General features: G+C 48.8%; 1 protein-coding gene across 1 annotated transcript; it reads right to left on the bottom strand.

Moving 5' to 3' along the window:
• Positions 1 to 21,255: 21,255 nt before the first annotated feature.
• On the bottom strand, positions 21,256 to 23,070 carry LOC123039210 (klotho). Its single transcript, XM_044462471.1, has 5 exons — positions 23,059 to 23,070; positions 22,028 to 22,684; positions 21,844 to 21,919; positions 21,653 to 21,724; positions 21,256 to 21,523 (listed from the first exon to the last, which is right to left on the bottom strand). The coding sequence occupies exons 1-5, from the start codon at positions 23,068 to 23,070 to the stop codon at positions 21,471 to 21,473; spliced, it is 870 nt and encodes a 289-aa protein (XP_044318406.1). The 3' UTR covers positions 21,256 to 21,470.
• Between the last annotated feature and the right edge of the window lie 1,119 nt (positions 23,071 to 24,189).

Consider the following 24,189-nt stretch of genomic DNA (forward strand, 5'->3'; position numbering starts at 1 on the left):
GATCGGATCCACCAACGCGTTCATCCAAACGCCCGCGCCCGACTCAGATCTCTCCATCCCGCACGACCGCGTCCAGTTTCGGAGGTTGAATTTCCACCAAGTCCCGAGATATTTTTGCATTATGTTGCCCTGTTCATCGCATCATAACTCTGCATGTGTAGCTCCGTTTCGTGCGTGTAATATGTCAAAATGTTCATTGAGAGATGCTCTACATTTCATTCCATTGCATTATGTTCATTTGAGTCCAACTTGATGCCTGAATCATCGTTGCAAGAGTGCTATATGATGTTAATCTGCTGAAACTGTTATAACATGTTCATTTGTCATTTTTGCCATGTTTGATGTGTGCATCCTATGAGGTTGATGTCTACATGTGTTTTCTGCTACATCATGCCATATTTACAGGGGTATATTCCATGTATTTTTGTGATCAATGTGGTGACTAGAACAAGCATGCAAACTAGGCTTCGTGATGTTGCTGATTTCAGTCCCTGTTCTGCTGTTATTTTTATGCCATGTAAACTTGATGCTACAGAGAGATCCAAGCATATTTTGAGATACTTCAGTAAGGATGTTTTGAATGTATGGTTATTCGCTATCTATTAATGCTCCTGTTTGCAATTATGGAGTAGTCTAGCATGTCATTTTCTTGCTCTACTTTTGCTATAAAATGTTTCCTGGCAGATTGTTTACATGTTATTCAATTTTGCCAAGGTTGTTGTAGTTGATCCTTGCATGCTATGAACTTGTTCTTGCCTTGGTTAGTTTCATAAACATGTCTTCTTACTGTTGGTTGCCTTTTCATGCCATGTATTGTTCTGTGGTGAGTGGTTCAAGCTCACCAACATGCCTACTTATCGTTGTTCCTGCCATGTATGAATCTGTCATATAACTTGCCATGTTTACATGGGTGCCATCATATCTTCTGATCCTTTTTGGCTCATGGTCAGTAAAGGACTTTTGTTCTATGCAATTAATAGATTCATGCCATGCCTTTGTTTGCCATGATAAGTTTCTGTAGCATGCTGTTTGATAGCTCTAAACATTGCAACCTGATGTTATTTCTGCAAAGTCTGAAACTGTTATTATTTACAATCTTACCATGTGTGTTTGAGCATGTTCTAGTGTTTTCTGGAGATAGCTTAGTGTTCATGTTTTGTTATGCTTTACCTGTACATCATGTCCATGCCTTTAGTTCTCATGTTGGGGTGTTGTACATTGTTGTTTTAATGCTTGCTAGATGCCTAGTTGATGTTTTGGACAAATTGTTGTTATAACTTGTATAGTGTGTGTGTGTGTTGAACCGTTGCTCCGTTTTGAGTGTGCTCTATATGGAACTTGCTTAGAATTGCATGTAGTTTCATATTATCTTGTTGCATCCTTGTTTTGAGGTGTTTGCTTGATGTTTGGGTGCATTTTGCATCAATGTCATGTTTGACTTGTTTTTCTCATATCTTCTAGACTGTAGCTCCGAATTAAATGAACTTTATATGTAACTTGACTAGAATCTCGTGTAGATCATCATGGTGCATTTTAACTTGCTGTTTAACAACTTGAACATAAGGTTTATTCAGATCTGGACCAATTTCGAAATTTGCATATGAGGACTTACCGGAATTGTTATATGTTGTTCCCGGCCTCATTTAAACTTGCCTTGATGTGTTGCTCTTGTTTGCATCATCTCTTGCCATGAGTAGCTTCATGTAGCTTTGTCATGCATCGTGCTTGTTGTGCATCATGCCTTGTTCATGTGTGGTGTGTTTACCATGTTGTGTGTCTCTTCTCGATAGTTCCTGTTTCGTTGCGATCGTGAGGATTCGTTCGTCCATGTTTGGTTCATCTTCGTGGCTTCATCTTCTTCATGGACTCGTTCTTCTTCCTTGCGGGATTTCAGGCAAGATGACCGCTACCTTGGATCTCATTACTATCATTGCTATGCTAGTTGCTTCGTTCTATCGCTATGTTGTGTTACCTATCTTTTGCTCATCAAGACTCCCAAATTGCCATGAACCTCTAATCTTTGACACCCTTCCTAGCAAACCATTGCTTGGCTATGTTACCGCTTTGCTCAGCCCCTCTTATAGCGTTGTTAGTTGCAGGTGAAGTTGAAGATTGCTCCATGGTGGCCATGTTTATGTTGGGATATCACAATATCTCTTATTTAATTAATGCATCTATATACTTGGTAAAGGGTGGAAGGCTCGGCCTTATGCCTGGTGTTTTGTTCCACTCTTGCCGCCCTAGTTTCCGTCATATCGGTGTTATGTTCCTGGATTTTGCGTTCCTTACGCGGTTGGGTGATTTATGGGACCCCCTTGACAGTTCGCTTTGAATAAAACTCCTCCAGCAAGGCCCAACATTGGTTTTACCATTTGCCTCACCACCACCTACATTTCCCTTGGGAGTAATTAACCCAAGGGTCATCTTTATTATAGCCCCCCTCCGGGCCAATGCTTGTCTAAGTGTTGGTCCGAACCAGAGCCACTTGCAGCACCACCTCGGGGAAACTTGAGGGATGGTTTTAGTTGTACGTAGTGTTCATCCGTGTTGCCCTGAGCACGAGATATGTGCAGCTCCTATCGGGATTGTCGGCGCATCGGGCGGTCTTGCTGGACTTGTTTTACCATTGTCGAAATGTCTTGTAAACCGGGATTCCGAGTCTGATCGGGTCTTCCTGGGAGAAGGTATATCCTTCATTGATCGCGAGAGCTTATCATGGGCTAAGTTGGGACACCTCTGCAGGGTATGATCTTTCGAAAGTCGTGCCCGCGGTTATGCGGCAGATGGGAATTTGTTAATGTCCGGTTGTAGATAACTTGACACCAGATCCGAATTAAGACGCATCAACCACGTGTGTAGCTGTGATGGTCTCTTCTCGGTGGAGTCCGGGAAGTGAACATGGTCTTTGGGTTTTGTTTGATGTAAGTAGGAGTTCAAGATCACTTCTTGATCATTGCTAGCTTCACGACCGTTCCATTTGCTCTCTTCTCGCTCTTATTTGCGTATGTTAGCCACCATATCATGCTTAGTCGCTGCTGCAACCTCACCACTTTACCCCTTCCATTCCCTTTAAGCTTTGCTAGTCTTGATACCCATGGTAATGGGATTGCTGAGTCCTCGTGGCTCACAGATTACTACAACAACAGTTGCAGGTACAGGTTATGCGATGTTCATGACGCGAGAGCGATGTTTGCTCGTTTTGGAGTTCTTCTTCTGCTTCTTCTTCGATCAGGGGATAGGTTCCAGGTCGGCAGCCTGGGCTAGCAGGGTGGATGTTGTTTGAGTTTCTGTTTGTGTTTCATCCGTAGTCGGATGATGCTCTTATGTATTGTGATGTTGTATTCGTGAGGCATTGTATGTCTTATGTATGTTTCCCCATCTATTATGTAATGTTGATGTAATGATATCCACCTTGCAAAAGCGTTTCAATATGCGGTTCTATCCTTGGTGGGACCTTCGAGTCTCTTTATGATAGTATCGCATATTGGGCGTGACACATTGATCTGTCAAGTGATAAAGATTTTGCAGATGATGCTCTGGAACAGTTAATCAAGAGCAAATAGGAGGCTAAAATCTTCCAGGATCTGCCTCTGTTCGATGCTGACATTCTCAACAACTTCATTGATGAATGGTTCGAGAATCAAAACATAAACATTGATGATTTGCAGCTGCCAGTGGACATCAGCATCACTTTTCAAGGAGCCATTGCCAACGAACTTGCCATTGCTCAGAAAATTGTTGAGCTAAAGAACAAGATCGATTATGAGAAGGCACGGTTCAAGAAGCACGTGACCAGGATCAGTGTTGCTGATGTGCAAAACTTCAAGCAGATGATGCATGACCTCAAGGACCAGTTCAACAGGAAGCATTAAGAAGCCAAAGGCTCACGCGAGCGCATGAAGTACTATGCGCAGAAGTGTGTGCAAGTGCACAATACAGCTGAGAAGAGAAAGGCACTTGGGCGCCCAGGCATCAACCCCAAGCTTGCTGCAAATAAGAACAAGAAGCCTGCTGAAGCCAAACCCGACGCTCCAAGGCAGGAACGACCTAACATTGTCTTCCCTGCCAGCATGACTGGCTCGAAGCCAAAGGTCGCATCAGCAGCTTCTGAGCAAAAGAAAACTCGGCAAGCTGAGGCTGAAGCCTACAAGAGGAAGCTTCAAGACGCCCCTGACACTGCTCCCTCCAAGAAGAAGTAGAAGACTAAAGCTTCAAAATCTTCACACAAAGAGCGTGTTTCTTCCCAAGAACCGCTGGTCGTCGAACCAATCTCTATTGCTCTACCTGCCTTTCCAACTGCGAGCATCGTCTCGTGATCCATGAGCCTGCTTCCACAGAGGCTCCTGAAGAAGAAGAAATTCCAGGTGCTGATCCCATCACAGCTGAAGACATTGGTCATGAGGACCATGTTGAAGATGATGAAGTCCTTCCTTAGATTGAACATAATCCCGTGGTATCATCGCCTGCTCAAACGAGTAGAGGGTTGATAAGTATTGGCCATCCTCTGACTCCCAGTCCCATGACGCCAATCACTCAAGATATGCCCTTGATGATGAAGCTATTTTGCGCACTCCAACAGCTCAAGTCACCACTCCGGTGCTTGAGACTAATCAAGAAAGTCCTCAAGACCTTGATTTCACAATCCCTTCACCTCAGGTGTCGCCTTCCTTCAAAAGGCTCCGCATGTCGGCGTTCTGGGAATGGGGGTCCCCAAACTTGCCTGCCTGCGGCCTGCGGCATGGCTCAACCAGTGGCCCAGTACGGCCTATCTTCATCAAACAACACTCAAGACCCTCACGAGGGGCCAAGCCCCGCGGGGCGGACGACGCAAGGCCTCCTCAGGAGCAGCCTCGCCAGGCAAGCTCGTGAGGGGGCGGAGAGATCAAGGCAAGGGGTACCTCGTGAGGTGCCCATGACGCAAGCCATGACGATCAAGAGCAAGCAGGCGCCAGCCTACGCAGTGTCCTCGTTTCCTCTTTGGTGCAAAGGAGGCAAGTGCAGGCGCGGAGTACCGAGGCATTAGGAAAAGGTTTCCATATCGGTGCAACGAGACCAAGACCAGCAGAGCGGCAGGACGAAGGTCACCGTGGAGCCCAAGACGGCGTCATCACCAGCACCTTTGGCAGTCAAAGACCATCTTTAGTCAGGATAGCTTGTACTAGTTGTCCCCTTTCAAAATGTCCGTTGTTGGCTCCCTTCCCGCTCAGTATTTGGGAAGAGGACCAGGGCCTCTATAAATAGGGCTAGCCACCACAATAGAAGGCATCTGGTCTGGACGGATCGATTCCTACTCAAGCACACCACACCACCACAAGATCACCTCTCCTCGCGAGGCTATTCTTCCTATGTACTGTTCATCATCAGCCCAAGAAGCAATCCACCACACCACACACTAGATTAGGGTATCACACCACAACGGTGGCCCGAACCAGTATAAACCTCGTGTCTCTTGTGTTGTTCATCGTGCTAGCTTAGAATTCGCGGCGAGGCTGAGGGCGTGTTTTGGTAGGGAGAGATCTTCATGCGCACCGCAGTGTTTGAACCTTAAGGGTTTTGCCAGAACCCGATATCCAACATTTGGCGTGCCAGGTAGGGGTGCGCCAAAATCTTCTTTCCGCTGATATGCGTCCCATCTCTTCGTCACATCCATGTTAGACGCTCACCGAGCTCGCGCCAAGCGCCGGCTGCTCTTGCTGCCCACGTCGCCTAGACAACTCCCGTCGGTGGGCCTCCTCGTCGTTCTCCGTCGCCTGCCGCCAACGCCGCCACTGGCCCGGCGGGGAACGAGTAGAAGGCATCTTTACTGCACCCCTCGGTGCGGCGGGAAGGCCGCACCGCCACTCCATCGCTGACCCCAGCTGGTTCGTCGTCTCACGCTCGTCGCGCCCCCACGGATGTGCAGGCCGTGTTGCTCCTGGCACGTGAGCTCCTGCACTACCGCCCCATCAACGACCTCTACAAGTAATGGCTCGCTCGCATCACCGAGCTCGCCAGCGCCGCAGGGGGCTCTCCCGTGCCGTCCCTCTCGCTGCCTCGCCCTCCGTCATGCATGGGCGACACGGATCAGGGAGCGCCTCCGCCACCTCTCCCCCAAGACGGCGCCCTGGCTCCCAGGCGCACGGCCCCTGGACGTGACCCACCGCATCCAGCGCCCACGCGGCAAGAAAGAAGCTGCCAAGAAATCCCTCGGCCTCAAGAAGGCGCTCACATGCTCCCTGCACTGGCACGACAAGACCGCATCCCCGCACTAGCGCGTCAAGACCCCGTGCTGCCCCTGGCGGTGGTGCGCGGGAACCATCAGGAGAAAGCCCCATGTCAGCAAAGGGCTCCGGTGGCCACAGGAGGTTGTCGTGCCTTCACCATTGAGTTGTGTAGCATCGCCTGGCCGGGCAAGTTCAAGCCGGATCTGCCTCCTTGCTACGACGGTACTGCCGACCCTGCGGAGTTCCTGCAGCTCTATGAGATGGGCATCGAGGCGGCCAACGGAGATGAAAAGGTCATGGTGAAATGGTTTCCCATGGCGCTCAAGGATGGTGCCTGCACCTGGCTTCTGAACCTGCCTCCCGGCTCGATCTCCTCTTGGGACAAGATGCATAGCTGCTTCATCGCCAACTTCCAGGGCACTCGCGACCGCCCCCCCCCCCCCCCCGGCCGCGGGTGATCTGCGCCGCATCATGCAGCAGCCTGGAGAGACCCTGCAGAAATACATCCAGCGCTTCAATAGTGCCCGCCTCAAGATCCCCAAGGTGACGGACGAGGCCATCATCTCAGCGTTCTCTGATGGCGTCCGCGACGTCAAGATGAAGGAGGAGCTCGCCATCCACGAGGAGCTATGCACATCCCTGTAGATGTTCAACCTGGTGACCAAGTGCGCAAGAGCTGAGGAAGGACGCCTCTCCCTCCTCGAGCTTCCAGCTGCTGACCCAGAAGAGAAGAAAGCCAAGGCCAAGGATGTGAAGCGCAAAGAGCAGCCATGCTTGCAGCGGAACCAGACACGAAGCGCGGCAGGGACCAGCCGGAGTCGTCCAAGGGCAGCCGACCATTCTGCACCTACCACAACCTCCACATCCACAACACCAACGAATGCCAGGAGCTCAGGGTCGTTCGAGAAGGACGCTTCGGTCGATGCCCCGAGCGCAACGACTGGGGTTACGGCCGAGGAGGAGGACGAGGCGGAGGACGATGGGACGATCGAGGCCCTTGCCAGGAGTGGCATGACCGACCTTCTGAGGGTCGCTAGCAGGACCAGCCTCACGAGGGAGCCTGGAGGGATCAGCCTCGCGAGGACCGCCCGCAGGGCAACGCAGGCTTTCCTCCTCTGCCACCACCGCCAAGAAGGAATGACGACCACCACCAGGATGAGGGGGCTGGGGGCTTCCAGGAGCCACGTGCTATCGCTTGCATTGGGCGGTGCCAAGGCCCCAACCTCTCAGCGCATCTTCAAGTAGTTTGCTCGTGAGGTGAATGTAGTCCTTCCCAAGCTTGAGGCCACGCGCCCGCTCAGGTGGTCCAAGTGCACCATCACTTTCAGCTCAGCAGATCAACTCAAGTGTGCGGCTACCGCTGGCGTCCTCCCGATGCTTTGTTCCCCAGTCTTCAGCAATGTGCAAGTCACCAGGACGCTCACCAATGGCGGCGCAGGGCTCAATGTTTTGTCCGTTGAGACGTTCAACAACCTTCAAGTGCCATATGATCAACTCTAGCCTACCAAGCCTTTCTTAGGAGTTACTGACGGCTCCACCACCTCGATAGGGCAGGTCCGCCTCCCTGTCACCTTTGGACATCGCAACAACTACCACACCGAGCTCATCGACTTTGACGTCGCCCACATCCGCCTGCCATACAATGCCATCCTCGGGTATCCAGCCCTGGCCAAGTTCATGGCAGTGACCCACCATGGCTACAACGTCCTCAAGATGCCAGGAAGCGGCAGAATCATCATGGTCCCCTGCGAGGAAAGAGATGCGATGTGCTCCCTCAAGCGTGCCTTCCAAGCTGCATCAATCGAGACCCAGACAGCAAGGGCGAGAACCCTCCTGAGGCAGTCCCCAAGAAGAAGAAGACATCGCCCAGCTCACGGCCTCAGGAGGTAGGCATCTTAGGAGGTGCCGCATCAGGATCCGCGCCCGTGCAAGGGACGCCTCCTTCCATCGCATAGGAAGGCGCGCCCGGCGCCCTCCTCGGGCAGGGCTCGGGGGCTCTCTTCTGGAGGGCCTCGGACTTTGCCAAAATCATGAGGGAGGCGCTCGGGCACCACTTGGAGGAATGCTTCGCAGCACATTTCCCTTAGGAAGGCACGGGGCAAGGAAAACCCAACCCTCAGGAGTTCATCACCAAGGCAACTCAGGAGCTTCAGGAAGCAAGAGTCATACGCGGCGACCGCTGTTTGCCTGGCGTAGCTCCCCATCTAAGCGAGGATGGTGGGCTGCATGTCTGCATCGATGTTCCAGGGCTCAATCGAGCCGCATCTCAGGAGCGCCTCTGGCCTTCGCGCGTGGGACGCTGCAAGGGTCCACCGCACAGCTACGTTCGCATGCCCTTCGGCCTTCCGAACATGACTGCCACCCACCAGCGCCATCTGCGGAGCATTCTAGCAGCTCAGGAGGCAAGGCATCACGCGGTCCTGGCAGAGATGGAGATGGTCCTCGAGGAACCTCCTGGACCCCCGGAGCCTCCCGAGGCTCAGGGCTCCGGTGGCTCGTGAGGGTCGGCCTCTTCACTGCGCACCTTCAGCTACTCCAACACCCCCTCTACAATGGTACCAGGTGACATCTTCTGAGTTCATTTCAGCTGGGAGTGCCCTTAGGGCTGCATCATTCCAAGGCCGCATGGGTCCGTCCCTGCGGCATGTATCCCTTTTGCTTATGTCTTTAGTTTACCTTGCTAGGGGCGCCCCTTGGGCTGCATCATCCCCAAGCCGCTCGGGCCTGACCCAGTGGCATGTATCCATCCTACATTTGCCTAAGCTGATTTGCTTTTCGTGCTTAACCTGCCTGTGATTATCGCATTCTCGATTGACATCTACCTTTGGAGCCGCTCGCGCTGGCATGGTGCTTGCGCATGGGTCCGTCCCTGCAACGTCGACAAATCTGAGTGGTCGAGCTCTGGCCCATACCAGCCCCGCAAGCGTCACCTCACTAGGCCCTCAGTGCCCTCACCACTCTCTCGGAGCAACCAATGGCCAATCGGCAATCATAATGGCAACCCGTGCTTTTCTCGTGTTAGTTTACAGGAACCTCCTGAAGTCTATAGCGGGTGGCACCGCGGGCTCTCTCTCTCTCTTTCCCACGCGATCCGCTTGCACGTTAAAAGGGGGGCTCCTGAGCATCGCAACTCAGGAGCTCTTACTGGCTCTCCAGCCCTCACCCCCTGGACTTGTCCACAGCATCGTGACCTGGCATACCAGCGGCGGCTGAGCTCGCTCGAGGGCCGGGACCTGAGGACGTAGAGCGTGAAGGAGAGTGTGGGGAAGAAAGGGAAAGCTCGCGAGGGCCTAACCCAGCTACCTCCCAGCTGCCAATGCACAAGTCCGGCGCAACGCGAAGGAGCGGCTCCATATTACCAAGGTAAGTTTCATGGCTAGATCAGCTGATCGTTGCGACGCGAAATCTTCACTTGATGCGGTTTTGTGACTGCAATGTTGCCTTCCTTTCTCACCTCTTGGCGGCTACTTGTGCGCTAAAGGGGGCCTCCTGAGCATCATGCCTCAGGGGCTCGTACTGGACCTCGGGCCGCTCACCTCCTAGACTTGACCACGGCATCGCGGCCTGGCACACCAGCGACGGTTGAAGCCTGCCTAGGGGCCGGGACCTATCACCGTAGAGCGCTAAGTCGTCGCAAGGTTAGAAAGAGGGAACCGAGCCGGGACCAGACAAGCATTCGTGCAGTTTCATAATAAGGATCACATCATCAAAAGGCAGCACACACCCTTTACATGCCCCCACAGGGTGTTTTCTCGATTCCTCGCAGGGAACAAAAGACGAGATTCCTAAGGAGTTCTAACTATCCGCGCCTCCATGGCCGATGACATCATCAATAGTGGGCCACGAGAGGCCGGCGCCAACCCCATCCAGACCAGCTGCGGCGACGGCCTAATGTAGCCACCTTGCTCCGAGCACGACGTGAGCTCGGGGGCATGTAGTTGTCGTCGCTCGTCTACGGAGTCGCGAAGAGCTTGGGAGAGTCGTTGGACTCCCAAGCATCGCTTCTGCTACCGGAGGAGCCATTGGGAGAGAGAACGGCAGGCCTAGCCCCTGCCACGTCGATGTCCCAACTACCTCCTCTGGGGCAGCACTCCAGGCGGCGGCCTTCAGTGTTGAAGACCTTGAAGAGCATCTAGGAGACGCCATCGTATTCAAAATGAATTACGAGGGCACCCCCCCGTTCGGCAGACCCGGGCGACCTCGCCCCAGCCTCGGGTCATGAAGACCTTACCCGGAGCAATGACTTCAACCTCTGCTCCGGTCGCCGGAGCATCGTAGTCGGCGTGCTGCAGCCAAAGCTCGAGAGGCCCCCTCGGCAGCATCTCGGTGGTGAAGAATGATGGGAAGCGAATCCAGGTGCTTGGAGGCATTGCCGCGTGCAGCACGAGCTCGCGAGAGGATTCCGCGGTGTGGACTCCCGGAGCAACAGCATGCGCAGCCATGGCTCATCGGCCATGTCTGCGGCGTGGGCGGCTTCGCTCGCCATCCCTTTCTCCAGGGTCCTTGGCCCGGGCGTACATGGGTAGCGGGAACCCAGGAGGTGGCCGCTCGCACCAGGGCCTCGTCATCTACGGCCTCGCAACCTCGTTGCGGCGGCAGGGGACCGGCCGTTTCTTTGGCGGGAGCGGATCAGGTCCCTCCCAGGGAGCCTTCCCCTTATCTTCGGCTGAGAATCTGTGGATTGGCGCCATTGACGTCGAGAATGGAGGTGGAGCAAGGGAGAAGAAGAAGGCGGAGCAAGAAGAGATGGACAACGGGGGCTCCCACCCCTCCTTATTTGTAGCCCAAGGGAGGCCAATCGTCGACCTCCACGATTGCAGGTAATCATGACGCTTTTTGCATGCAGCAGGGAATCGTTAAATCGCGCAGTTGCCGAGGTAGCGTGGGGAAGCGGAGACGCCCACGTCCAATCAATCGCCATGCGGCGACCAAGGCCGCAAGCTGTTGGGGCCCGCGGCGCTCCACACTTGCCCTTTGGCTTCGCAGCTAAGCCAAGTCCGAGCACACCTTGGGCCCGGGGGCTACTGTCGGTGTTCTGGGAACGGGGGTCCCCAGACTTGCCTACATGCGGCCTGCAGCGTGGTTCAACCAGTGGCCCAATACGGCTTGTCTTGATCAACCAACACTCAAGACCCTCGCGAGGGGTCAAGCCCCGCGGGACGGACGATGCAAGGCCTCCTGAGGAGCGGGCTCACTAGGCAAGTTCACGAGGGGGCGGAGAGATCAAGGAAGGGGTACCTCGCGAGGTGCCCATGATGCAAGCCATGACGATCAAGACCAGGCGGGCGCCAGGCGGGTGCCAGGCGGCGCAGTGTCCTTGTTTCCTCTTTGGTGCAAAGGAGGCAAGCGCAGGCACGGAGTACCGAGGCATCAGACAAAGGTTTCCATATCGGTGCAACGAGACCAAGACCAGCAGAGCGGCAGGGTGGAGGTAACCGTGGAGCCCAAGACGGCATCATCACCAACACCTTTGGCAGTCGAAGACCACCTTTAGTCAGGATAGCTTGTACTAGTTGTCCCCTTTCAAAATGGCCGTTGTTGGCTCCCTTCCCGCTCAGTATTTGGGAAGAGGACCAGGGCCTCTATAAATAGGGCTAGCCACCATAGTAGAAGGCATCTGGTCTGGACGGATCGATTCCTACTCAAGCACACCACACCACCACAAGAACACCTCTCCTTGCGAGGCTGTTCTTCCTCTGTACTGTTCATCATCAGCCCAAGAGGCAATCCACCATACCACACACTGGATTAGGGTATTACACCACAACGGTGGCCTGAACCAGTATAAACCTCATGTCTCTTGTGTTGTTCATCGTGCTAGCTTAGAATTCGCGGCGAGGCTGAGGGCGTGTTTCGGTAGGGAGAGATCTTCGTGCGCACCATAGTGTTCGAACCTTAAGGGTTTTTCTGGAACCCTATATCCGACACCGCAAAGGTCCTAGGTCTCAGGCATCCATGTCAAGCATTCCAAAAGAAGATGTGCAACCCACTAGCTCAGTAGCACGTCAAGTGTTCCCTAACTCCATCCCTTCTGAAACTGCTCATGAGTCTGAAGCAAAGGCCGCTGAAGACATTCCGGCTGCATCAACCAATGAAGACAAAGAAGATGATCAAGAAGTTATTCCCCCTGCCAGTGAGACTGTTGTGCAAGAAGAAGAAGAAGTGATTGTGCCTGACCCTCAAGTTATTGAAGCCATGGAGGTTGAAACCAATGTGTCTGCCACCACCAACACCACTGAAGCCAATGACACTGTCATGGCTGAAGAGAATGTGGAGTCTGAAGTCAATGCTGCAACTAAAGATATTGTGCATCCAATCCCATCCGATGTAATTGTTCCTCCACCAGTGCCACACAATATGGAACAAGCTTACAATCGTGGCGAGTTGGTGGTTGTCACATGGCCCATTATGGTACCACCCTCTGCTTCAGGCCCACATTACGATTATCATGTGGAGCAAAGGCCTCAAACTCTAAAGCCAAAGCCAAGACTACCAAGGCTTCCAAGTGCTGCAACAACCCTTGGCTCTTTTAGTGTGCTCAGCTTCAGAGAGCACAACACATTCTTTGACAACGCCAAGAACCCATACAGGAAGCCCAAGATCTCCTCTGACAGGTTTTGGAGTCATCAGCAACGAAGCTATTACTCTTACATCCTATACAACCAAGACCGGATTTTTCCTCATAAGCGTCTAGATTGTGATGCTATTGTTGGGCTGCCTTGCCTTGAAGAGGCCCTTGATTGCTTCAGAGATGTTGGGCTGCTGCCATTTGTGACTGACAAAGAGCACTGGAATGAAGAGCTTCTGCTGCAGTTTTATGCAACATTGCACATTCGAGGCTACAACAGGGATCCGAAGACTTTGATCCTTGAGTGGATGACAGGTGACTTCATCATGAAGCCAAAGCTCAGGACATCACTGAGCTTACTTCCCTGCCCACTCATGGTGAGTTGTATGAACCAGGTTGTCAGCTCCATCAAAATGAACTGCAGAGCATCTTTCAGAAGCCAGAGCCCAATATGAGCCAGATGCTGGGCACCCATGACGCCAAATACCCCAAGGAGTTCTTTGTCAAGGACCTTGAGTACTTGCCCCACATAGTATATCATATTCTCAGGCGTACCCTGTGGCCCATCAAAGGCAACTCATCTGAAGCCAAACTCGTAGGCGCCATGAAGACATTGGTCTTCTATATCGTCAATTGCCTTAGGTTCAATACCCAGGATTTCTTCATCCGACAGCTTGCTGCTTCTGGCATTGATCTCTTTGGGCTGAAGTTTTATGCTCCCTGGATTATGCGCCTGATCAAGCTTCGTTCCACTATCGAATATCAACCTTCAGCACGCAATCACGTCGTATTCTTGCCTGAAGTTGACATGTCCTATGAAGCCATCTACACTGATCCAGCAAAGAAGCCACTCCATCTTCAAAATGTTGAATATCAAAGCTTCACTCAACCTATTGGAGGCATTCACGTATCGAACTCTACTACTCCTGCTTATCCCCTGGCTGGCAACTTGCGTTTGCTGCATCCTGCCAATACTGAACCCACTGCCAGCACAATTGCTCAAAGGCCTCAGAAGCGCCCCCGTGTCCTCAACGACCGTGAGCTTCTGGTATCTTTGCATCAAAAGCAGGACAAGCATCATGAATGGCGGAAGCGCCAAATGTAGAGTCTTCTGGTTGATGTCAATCGCATTCGCAACTTGGCCACCAAGAACTCATTCGTCACGCATGAAGCCTGTCGGCGGTCCTGGAAGAGCCTTACAATGCTCTGCTCTAGAGATGATCTTCATGAATATGGCTTCACAGAGAGATTCAAGTTTGACTCTAGGCCACTGCAATCTGCAAGTTGGCGTCCAACACCTTCCATTGAAGATTTTGAGTATTCATCTTCGGTTGCAACTGTTGTTGCGAGAGTCGTCGATGAAGAAGACGACACCACTTCACCGGCATTAGCTTCACTGCGTCAAGATTCTGCACCAGGTCCGTCTGCACCACCCAACTCCAACGTCGACCCTGCTGCTCCAACATCGTCTCCACCTGGGAACAAGTAGATACTCTATGTCTTCAAACCTTTTTGGTCCTTACTGACAAAAGGGGGAGAAGCATGTGAGGTTGGTAGTCTTCAAGAGGGTCCATATGGGGTGGTTGCCTTATTTTTGCTAAGTGCTTGCAACTCTCGTTTTGAAACTATTTGGCTCTTCAGTTGTAACACTTAAACTTGATGGTCGTGTGCTACTTTTGCTGCTACTTTGTGATGCGGTGATAAATTCTACATGAAGTCATTCTACATACGTCAATTTCTCATTATGCATATCATTATCTTCATTACTTTCATATATGCATGATGAATTGTCTTCATGATTGAAGATGGTCTCCACAAAGCAAAACCTGCCATGTGCATTTGCATTCAAAAGCAAACTACTTATATGCACATCTTCAGGGGGAGCCTCTTTTAATCTATGAAGACAATGCTCATGAACCTGGACTTTCACATACTTTTATCCTCGTTGAAAACTTCAACCAGTTTGTCATCAATCACCAAAAAGGGGGAGATTGTAAGTGCATCTAGTGCCACCCCTAGTTGGTTTTGGAGTATTGGCGACAAACGTGGTTGAGGGACTAATGTGTTTGTGAGAATTGCAGGATAACACATGTAGTAGTCCCTCATTGGTTCGGTTTACCTACCAGAGATGACCCCTAAAAATGTGTGAAGACATTGAAGATAATGGTGGTTCGTGAAGACATTCACGATGAAGATAATGACGTGTGAAGATATTCACTTGAAGACTATGGAGTGCGAAGACATAGCTGTTTTGTAGTTTCCTTTCTTCTTTATTGAGTCATAGGAACCACCATACTGTTAAGTGGGGTCCAAGTGAACAAAGTCAGAGTGACTGATGTGATGCTCAACCAAATCCTATGTCTTCGAGCGAAGACAATGAGAGCAAATCTTAGCAAGAGTTGGATGAGTCACCTTTCCTTGTAGCCCAAGCCGTCGTGTGTGTTTGAAATCCGATCGTTGGACACGTGTCGGTTCCTTAGTGACCCAGGGTCATTTCGGACAAATCAGGTTTAGTTGCCACTTGTTTATAAATAGCCCACCCCCTACAACATAAATTGGTGGCTGCTCAGAGTTAGTGCATGACTTCTGTCATTTGAGAGCAACCCACTTCTGAAGCATTTGAGAGAGAGAGAGAGATCCTTGCAAGGACAAAGCCCAAAATACCCAGAGCCAAAGAGTGTTAGGCATCACTGAAGTCTTTCTGTCTGCATGATCGGATGGCTTGTTACACTTTAGGACTGTGAATCCTCCACCCGGTTAGGCGTCACATTCTTAGCATCCAAGAGTCATTGTGGATCACCGGTGAACGAAGTCTGTGAAGGTTTGGAATTCTACCTTGAAGACTTACTTGAGTGATAGGGCAAGGACTAAGTGTTCTTAGCTCTATGGGGATAAGGTGAAGACACAGTCTTCTGAGTTCAATCTCAGCCTCCCTAACCAGACGTACAGTTGTCACAGCAACTAGAACTGGTCTACCAAATCCTTGTCTTCACCAAGCAACTGGTTCTATCCCCTACTCTCCTTACTTTTCAGTTTATCTTCGTGAAGTCATTTCTTGCCTGCTTGATTCATTTGACTTCACTGTGTGAAGACTCTATTTGGCTTCATACTGTCTTCCGTTCTGATCCTGTCTACCTAGCTGTTGTTAGTCTTCGTGCTTTCACTGTACTGCTTGCTTGACTATTACTTGCCTAGTGTAGTTTACATTCCGTTGTATATCATATAGGTTCAATATTACATGTTTGTCTTCAAAGCCCTCGTGTTTTGAAGACTTTCATAAAAATCGCCTATTCACCCCCCTCTAGTCGATAACTAGCACTTTGAGGCTTCATCTTCCTTGCCGGTGTCCATCCTGTCGTGTTCCTCTGGTCCTGGCGGTGGTGACCAGGGCATTGCCTAGTCGCTCCTTCCGTTCATCGTCTTCGTCCCTGCCCTCCCGATCTTGTCAGGCTGCGTCCCGCGGCCCTGACGAGGTCAGGCTGGGATTTTGCCCAGGCGCTCCTTTTGCCCTCTTCACCTCCCACTATAGCTCCTAGGAGGAGAGGGACATGAAAGGCATTACGGGGCACTTATCTTTTTTCAGTCTAAAACATGTAGGCACTTGCCAAACTTTTTCTTAAATTATGTAATCTTCCATCCACGCTTGTACTTTGTATGATGTGTACTTGTTTATTCGTGTATTAATGAAAAAAGAAATGCTTGTCGGGTACTTCTTCATGTATTATGTCCATGCTGAGGAGAGATCCCTCAATACTTTCAAGTAAACAAGGGTTCCAGGCAAGACATTTTACCAGTTCCTTTCATTGCTACTACTGGACCCAGCCTGACGGGTCAGGAGCATTGAAGGGAACCAACTCCTCGCCGACCCCCTCCAAATGCTACTACGACCATCCTGACTAGAGCTAATCTCTGAATCAAAGGAAGGGAGCACAGATGTTAAGAGTGGTGAGGTTTTTCTACGCCCAAGACTTTTCATACAAGGACACAATTGTGGATGGAGAGGAAAACTTATTTGTGTCTGCTGCTCTTCTTATTGCCTCGACAAGAAGGGGTTGCCGTGGACCGAGATATTGGGCTGCTCTCACTCCTCCCCTCCCAGAATCTTGTTCGTGGTAGGGGCCCTGTTGGTGGTACATGGGAGAAGACAACAACATATGATCCTACTTATAGCAAAATCATACTTAATAAAATATGCATGCAAGTTTTTAAATGCTAACGCTTCGTTTTATTATCTTTCATAGGGTCTGCACCTGGCTTTGTACAAAGGGTTACATGCCCAGTGGCAATGCTTGTACAAAAAGGTGGTTGCCGAGAACTGAGCCCGACAGTCGCACCTTACGGGTAGAACTTACGAAGACGCTCAATATTCCATGAGTCCTGCATTTGGATGCCATCTTCGGTCTCTACGCGGACTACGCCAGGTCAGGTGACTTGTACTACCCGGTAAGGGCCTTCCCACTTTGGCGTCAACTTGTTAGAGCCTTTGGCAGACTGAACACGCCTAAGGACAAGGTCGCCTTCCTCAAGGCTCTGGGCATGGACCCTGCGGCTATGATAGCGGCGCAGAGCTTGCTGGTAGCATGCAACACGCACAGCAGCTCGGAGACGATCTTCTTGAGCAGCACAACATCGTCATGCTGTAGCTGCTCCTACTCTATTTCATCATAGGCAAGTACTCGAGGTGACCCTTATATGAGTACGCGGGGAGCACTGCTTCTTCCCCATACACTAGGGAGAAGGGAGTCTTCCCGGTAGCTCGATTTGGTGTCGTCCTGAGGGACCAAAGAACCACCAGCAGCTCATTGATCCAGTGCCCACCGCATTTTTGAAACTTATCAAAAGTTCTTCTCTTGAGTCCTCGCGGCACATCAGCATTCATCCTCTCGGCTTGCTCGTTGCTTCGACGATGAGCAACAGAGGCGAAGGAGACCTAGTGCACAACCTAATTTGTTAGTATTCCACCGTGTATAAATGGAGAGTCAGGCAGAATACATGAATTGACTTGTTTGTATGTGTTTAGAATGTCTGAATTTCGTTAGTTATTTTAATTTATTGCCAGCCAGAAATCTCTACAACACGGTTTTCTGTGCTGCCATGATATAACTATGTGCTCTACAACACCACGGACATTAGATTTCGGCCCTCTATTTGCTGGTGATATGATTGAGCAATTGTACCTATGTTTAATTTATGTTTCCAATGATTATGTAATGGAAGAGATTTCAATTACAGTTATACTGGATACATATGCATCCTTAACATACTGACTCCTACAAAGTGGGCATCAAACTGCAGGTTAGTTGGGAGACATACTTGAGAACTTCATGTAAAGATGGCATCAGACTGCAAGTTTTAGCTACAATATGTGTTTGGAGGCACGACTGGCTCCTCATTGCTCTCCTCTGATGCTGTCCTTTTTATCATCCGTGGTGCTATGTACGCCCATCGGCGATTATCAAAGACGGTGTCTTCCCAGATCGGGGTCAAGTCCTGCCATTCATCTGCCACTTTCTTTCGGGCGCTCAAGGTGGATGGTGCGTTGACAAGCAAAGTTCTGCTGAAGTTGGTGGTCTTCGGAGGTGCCCGACATCGGTCGAGACGCAGTGTTGTGTATCAGCTTAGGATAAGCTCTTTCGTGGAGGTAATGTTTGTGCTAAAAAGGGTAAGGTTTTGTGTTGTAGCTTGCTTTGAGGTGGTGTTTGTGTTACACTCCTTCGCATCAGCTGCATCCCAAGAACAGACATCATATATTTTGTGTGGTAATGCACGACATTCAACTATATGTTACAATGTGGCAATGACTCAGGAGACATCAGAGTGGGCGGCATGATGAAGGTGAGGTGGGCGTCATCCGGTTTTAAAGCAGAGGGATCCAGCGAGAAATGACCCACTATGATGGGAAACTAAGTGGGAAGGGGAGGGTCCGGTAGGAAAAGAAAGAGGTGCATCATGGGGTGGGGTTTTGTGTTGGAACCGCGTGTTGGAGAAAGCATGGCAGATAGTATGGACAACCATATCCCCCTATATATGGGCTGGATTTGGGAGAGGTTTGTCCAGATGACTGAATCTCGGGGAGCCCGCTAAACACACGTCTGATATCGAAACACGTCCAAACGTATGAGGAAAAAAAAGCTTTGGCTGTCTTTTATGCATTACTAGTAAGCTTGCACGTGCAACGCACGTCTCAGCTAATACATTTTTCAGAGATACATCTACTCCCGATCAAATACTACCATATGCTTATAGTTCTTGATGCTAGTGTAAGAAAATGACAACAACAAAAAACAACCAATGTAACATTCTTCAAAAGTAACAATTACAATATGGTGGCTTAAGTTGAGTTTGATCAATCTGTACACTATTTTTCTTTCTTCTAAAGCAGCATATAGCTCTCTCAAGAGAGGACCACAAGTACGACGTACCACAGATGCTTCTTATCATCGACCCCTCTCTACGAGACTTGGGTCTCATATTAAGCTCAAGACAACCAGCTCTGCTTTACAATAGTAGTACAAGCCACAGTTACTTTGGCTACATGCGCTACAGATGCTAAGGCTGAAGCGACCATGCAAGCAAAATACTCCCTCCGTTTCTAAATATAAGTCTTTGTAGAGATTCCACTATGAACTAGATACGGATGTATATAGATGCATTATAAGTATGGATTCATTCATTTTGCTCCGTATGTGGTCCACCTAGTGGAATCTTTACAATGACTTACATTTAGGAACGGAGGGAGTACATGCTTGCCTTGTCTCATCCAATACTTTTGTTGTTATGCAGGCAATAAACTCCCAAAACACAAGTATGAATATGAATCGACACAAATGGCAATCAAGACCCACTATCAGTCTCATTGACCAGAAGGGATGCATGATCGATGCTATCTTCCGACACAAATGGCTGCCCGTGCGTTGCCACGGAATAAAAATATGTTTTTACATGGAATAAATATGTTTTTTAAGAATAAAATTTGTGTTGCTACTTTTGAAATGATGATGTTTGTAGGATAATTGCAACCAACAAAGGTGTTCTACAGCAGTTTCTTCAATTTGTGAATGCAAGCGTCATACAAATGTCGTCTTTAGATTAAGACTCAATTAGAAGCATAGTCCAACCAAATTTTAGTGATGTGGTCGATATAAGATTTCAAACATTTTACTTGAGTTGGTAAAAAGTAAATGAAAGACCAAAACACTGGTCAGGCCCTATACTCAACTGGTAATGGCAGGCTAACACTTCCGCCAACACAAAGGAAGTTCTAGCTCGTACAGGTGAACATGCACTACAAGCCTACAAAATACACTTCCATCTCAGGTTTTAAAAGTTTTCGTTGAACCTTTTGCTCCCATATCCTATGCTACTTTTTAGGCCTTAAGGGACTATACTAATTGGCATTTACTACTTCCTCCGATCCATAATAAGTGTCGCAGTTTTGAACTAAGGTTGAACACCTTAGTTCAAAGCTGCGACACTTATATTTGGATCGGAGGGAGCACAAACTAAGGGTAAAAGGAAATCTACAAAATTGTAACCAGCTAGTGTTGTACTGCAACCTTTAGTATAGATACCTGAACACAAAGGGAAAAAATCGAAATTAGTAGACATATATCACATTATCATAAAATTTACTTGGAAGTGACCAATATTGCTTAAACATCTCAACTAAAACAAAGCTTGAGAAGCAAAAGTTAATCTCCTCGATGCCTTCATCATAGAGGAGGTCACACATCTGCACTTTGCAAACCAACCAAAAAAATTCAGATCCAGTAAAGGGAAGCCAACTAATGAGATGAGGGTGATGGTTAGTTGTGGGGTCGACAATCCGGTGAGGGTACGGTGACTGCCAGCGGCAAGGCCAGGAAGCAGCGCCGTGGTGATCATGGAGCCCGCAGGTCTGAGCCGCCATGCCTGTCCATCGGACCCATGCACAGCTGCAGGATTTGGAGAGCGAGTGGCCGACTGGCCGCGACAGCGCTACCAGAGAGCACGTCGTGGTCAAGACTAAAGCAACCTCATCCTCCCAAATCATTTTCCACTAATTTTACAAGGACACATGATTCAGATATTTATATGTATAGTTTTTCTAGAACTATTTGACATTCGAAAAATTATTATTCATGCGGGTGCACGTATGAATTTCTCCTATGTAGCTTGCTAGTTTTCTTCACCACCCAATTCCATTACCACTGAATCCGATCAGAAAAATAACAAGCTCACTAAATTGAATGCAGTGTGCATCAACATAATAACTAGTTAATATATAGCTCTGTGATCTCCAACAATGAATGTAGACATTCAGTTATAAAGGCTGCATTTCTTTTAGTTCTTTCGAGATCGGCAGAAACATTGCCTTTGAATTACAAAAATAGAGTATGTTTAACAGTCATTTACATGGTTATTTCGTTGTAGTGGCAACCCAATGGGAGAACCTTTTCCGTACTTACACATTCGACTCGCGCTTTTTAACAAAAGGACATTCACTGAATGAAAAGGAAATAATTGACGAAACAAATGTTGTGGTTAATTACATGAAGCATACTACACATACTTAAATGTAAATGTGTTTGTCAACAGATCTGCCACACATTTAGTCAAATCTAGATTGCAATGCACCCCTTCATTTTGTCCTCAATAATAACTTGATCTGCATGAAAGCATCCAAATTGAGAACAAACAAAGGATACGTAAAAAGACATTTAAATATCTGGAACAAGTCTCTGCGCTACAACAAAGGTGAACAAGTGCTCATCTGCCAAAAAAACAATAAATCCTTTGGTCAAAATTGTATTAATAACAGTCACAATGTAACGTTTAATTAGCTCAGAAGTCTGGACCTGATGCTGAGGCTGCTTGCCAAGGTGCAGAAAACTTCAGTTACCTTGCTGGAGCATGTAATCTATGAGCCTGCTGTAGTAGTCCACTCCTTCCTGGTTCACCTTCCCAGTCCCATCTACAGTTTTATCAAACACAGCTCTACATCAGAAACTACTTTTGATCCAGGAAAAATAATATTGGATCGAAAATTAGCAAGCTGCTGTGGTTGGAGGAGGGATCAGGGCACATATGTACCTGGGTAAATATTCGACCAGGAGATCGAGAACCGGTACGCGTCGAAGCCCATTTCCTTCATTATGCTCACATCCTCCTACACACACCTCAGAGTAAAAGACCTCTGTCAAACATCAGGATACCACCAAGAAACACCAGAAAAACATAGCAGTCAGGACGATTGTTCATTCAGTATAATACACACCTTGTACCTATGGTACTCGTCGACCGTCACGTCGGCGGTGCCATTGCCGGCGATCGTCCCCGGTATGGCTGCGAAGGCGTCCCAGATGCTGGGCCCGCGCCCGCCCTGCCTCGCCATGCCCTCCACCTGGTACGCCGACGCGGCCGTCCCGAACACGAACCCCGCCGGGAAGCCCCGCCGGCTCAGCCCGCCAGTGTTGTGGATCTCCGGGTTGGGCCCGTCGCGTTGCGGCTCCGGGGCGGCGGGAGGACGTGGGGGCGTGCGTTGGCGGCTGGGGAACCTGCGGGCTGCGTCGAAGGGCGGGGGCGGCGGCTCGGTGACCTGCGGACCACGGCGAAGGGCGGCTCCGGGGCGGCGGCTCGGCGACCTGCGAGCCGCGGCGAAGGGCGGCTCCGGCGGCGGCTCGGGCGCGACGGACGGGCTCGACGGCGGTTCCCGCGACGAAGGGGATCCTGCGGCGAAGGGCGTGGCGGGCGGCTCAGGAGGAATGGAGGAGCGGCGGGAGGCTCGGGAGGAGCGGCGAGGAACGGGAGAGGGCGAACGGCGGGGGAGGAGGAGCAGGGAGAGGTCGAGGTCGTGCGGGCGGGGCGAGAGGACGTGGGGGCGTGCGTTGTTTGCTTTTTTTCTGAACGGCGGGGCAGTTTTATCGATGTATGCCTTGAAGCGTTAAAAACTGGATGCGTGGTTTGTTGCGCAAACATTGGAGGATTAAGGGCCACTAGATCTTATTGATGGATAGATCTAATTGTTTGGTTCTTCGTCTTTTTTTTTTATATAGAGGTAGTAGATAGATTGTAGCAACGGACGAGCATTTAGTATAATAACAATTTAGAAAATTGCAGAGATTCGTCTCGCTATTTTGTTTTTCATTTTATCCTCTTGTGGAACGGTAAAGATCTCGTGGAGCCGGTTTGCGTAGTGAGTATTGCCCGTTACGCATGTTTTTAGACCTTTCACATGAAGTTTCGTGCTAACTACATATATTGCTTTTGCAGGATGAGTATGAGTTGAGAAAGCAGTTTTTATTATACTTGCTCAAACATTGTTCGAGAATTTCTTAAGCGCATCAAGTAGATCTCAAGAATTTGTAATAGATTTTTAGTTGGCTCATCACTTTGTATGTAGTAGAACATATGCCTATGCGTTGCAACGGGAAAGATAATTTGAAACCGGAACATTATTTGGAAACACGAACCTTTTATAAAATTACGAGTTTTTTTTACTTTATGATTGTTTTTTAAAACAGGAACATGTTTTCAACATTTGGAACAACTTTAGAAAATGTGCTTTTAAAACGTGAACATTAGTTTCAGTTTGTGAACCATTCAGTAAAATAAGAATATTTTTTGGATCTTGAAGAATTTTAAAAGGTAACTGTTTTTTTATCGCAAACAAATATGGAAAATCCTATCATTTTATGAATTTTGAACAACTTTTGGAACGGTAATCATAAAATAAAATACCAAAAATAATTTAAACGGCATTTGTTTCAAAATTACAAAAAGTTCTCAAAAATTTAATCAAAATTGAAATTCTGGATTTTTTGAATTTATGAAAAAAGCGAAAAAGTAAAATAAATTTCCAAAGAAAAAAGAAAAAATAAACAGGAAAGAAAAAAGGAAACTAAAAACTACAGAAAAAAAATTGAAAATTGGTCAGCCCAGTCTTGGCTGTCATGTGCAAAGCCCTGATTATATGCCGGTGTAGCAAATAGGATTTTCCTCACAACATGGGCAGTAAATTAAATGGGTTGGTTTCGCTGAGCCAAAGCGCGTGTGGCCCATAGACAAATCATTATTATTTTTGAATAGACGGACGCACAAATTTTTTAAACCATCTCAAATAAAAGAAAAATATTTCGGCAGTGAACGGATGAAAAATCGAAGAAACGCACCTTGCTTTATTAGTAGGTACATATACTTTTCTTTTTACGGGGGAGTAGGTACATATACATTGTCAATTTACAATTTAGTTATTAGTTGACATTACAAATAAAGTTGACTTTAATTATTATGCAATTATGATTGTGTTATATTGTATCTACATATAAATTTAGCATGCATTATCTTTACACAACTTCAGCAAAATATTACCGGGCATTCTACTACTCGTTCAAAAAATGAATGCATCTAAATGTATTTTAGTTGTAGATACATCCATTT

Source organism: Triticum aestivum, chromosome 2B (genome assembly GCF_018294505.1).
Source record: "Triticum aestivum cultivar Chinese Spring chromosome 2B, IWGSC CS RefSeq v2.1, whole genome shotgun sequence".
NCBI classification, from domain to species: domain Eukaryota; kingdom Viridiplantae; phylum Streptophyta; class Magnoliopsida; order Poales; family Poaceae; genus Triticum; species Triticum aestivum.

What these genes read in the sequence shown, in the direction of transcription:
- LOC123039210 (XM_044462471.1), bottom strand. An exon ending in CTGGTCGAATATTTACCCAG is followed by an intron (nt 21,725 to 21,843) that starts GTACATATGTGC and finishes ATAAAACTGTAG; the next exon opens with ATGGGACTGGGAAGGTGAAC. An exon ending in AGATTACATGCTCCAGCAAG is followed by an intron (nt 21,524 to 21,652) that starts GTAACTGAAGTT and finishes TTTTTTTGGCAG; the next exon opens with ATGAGCACTTGTTCACCTTT.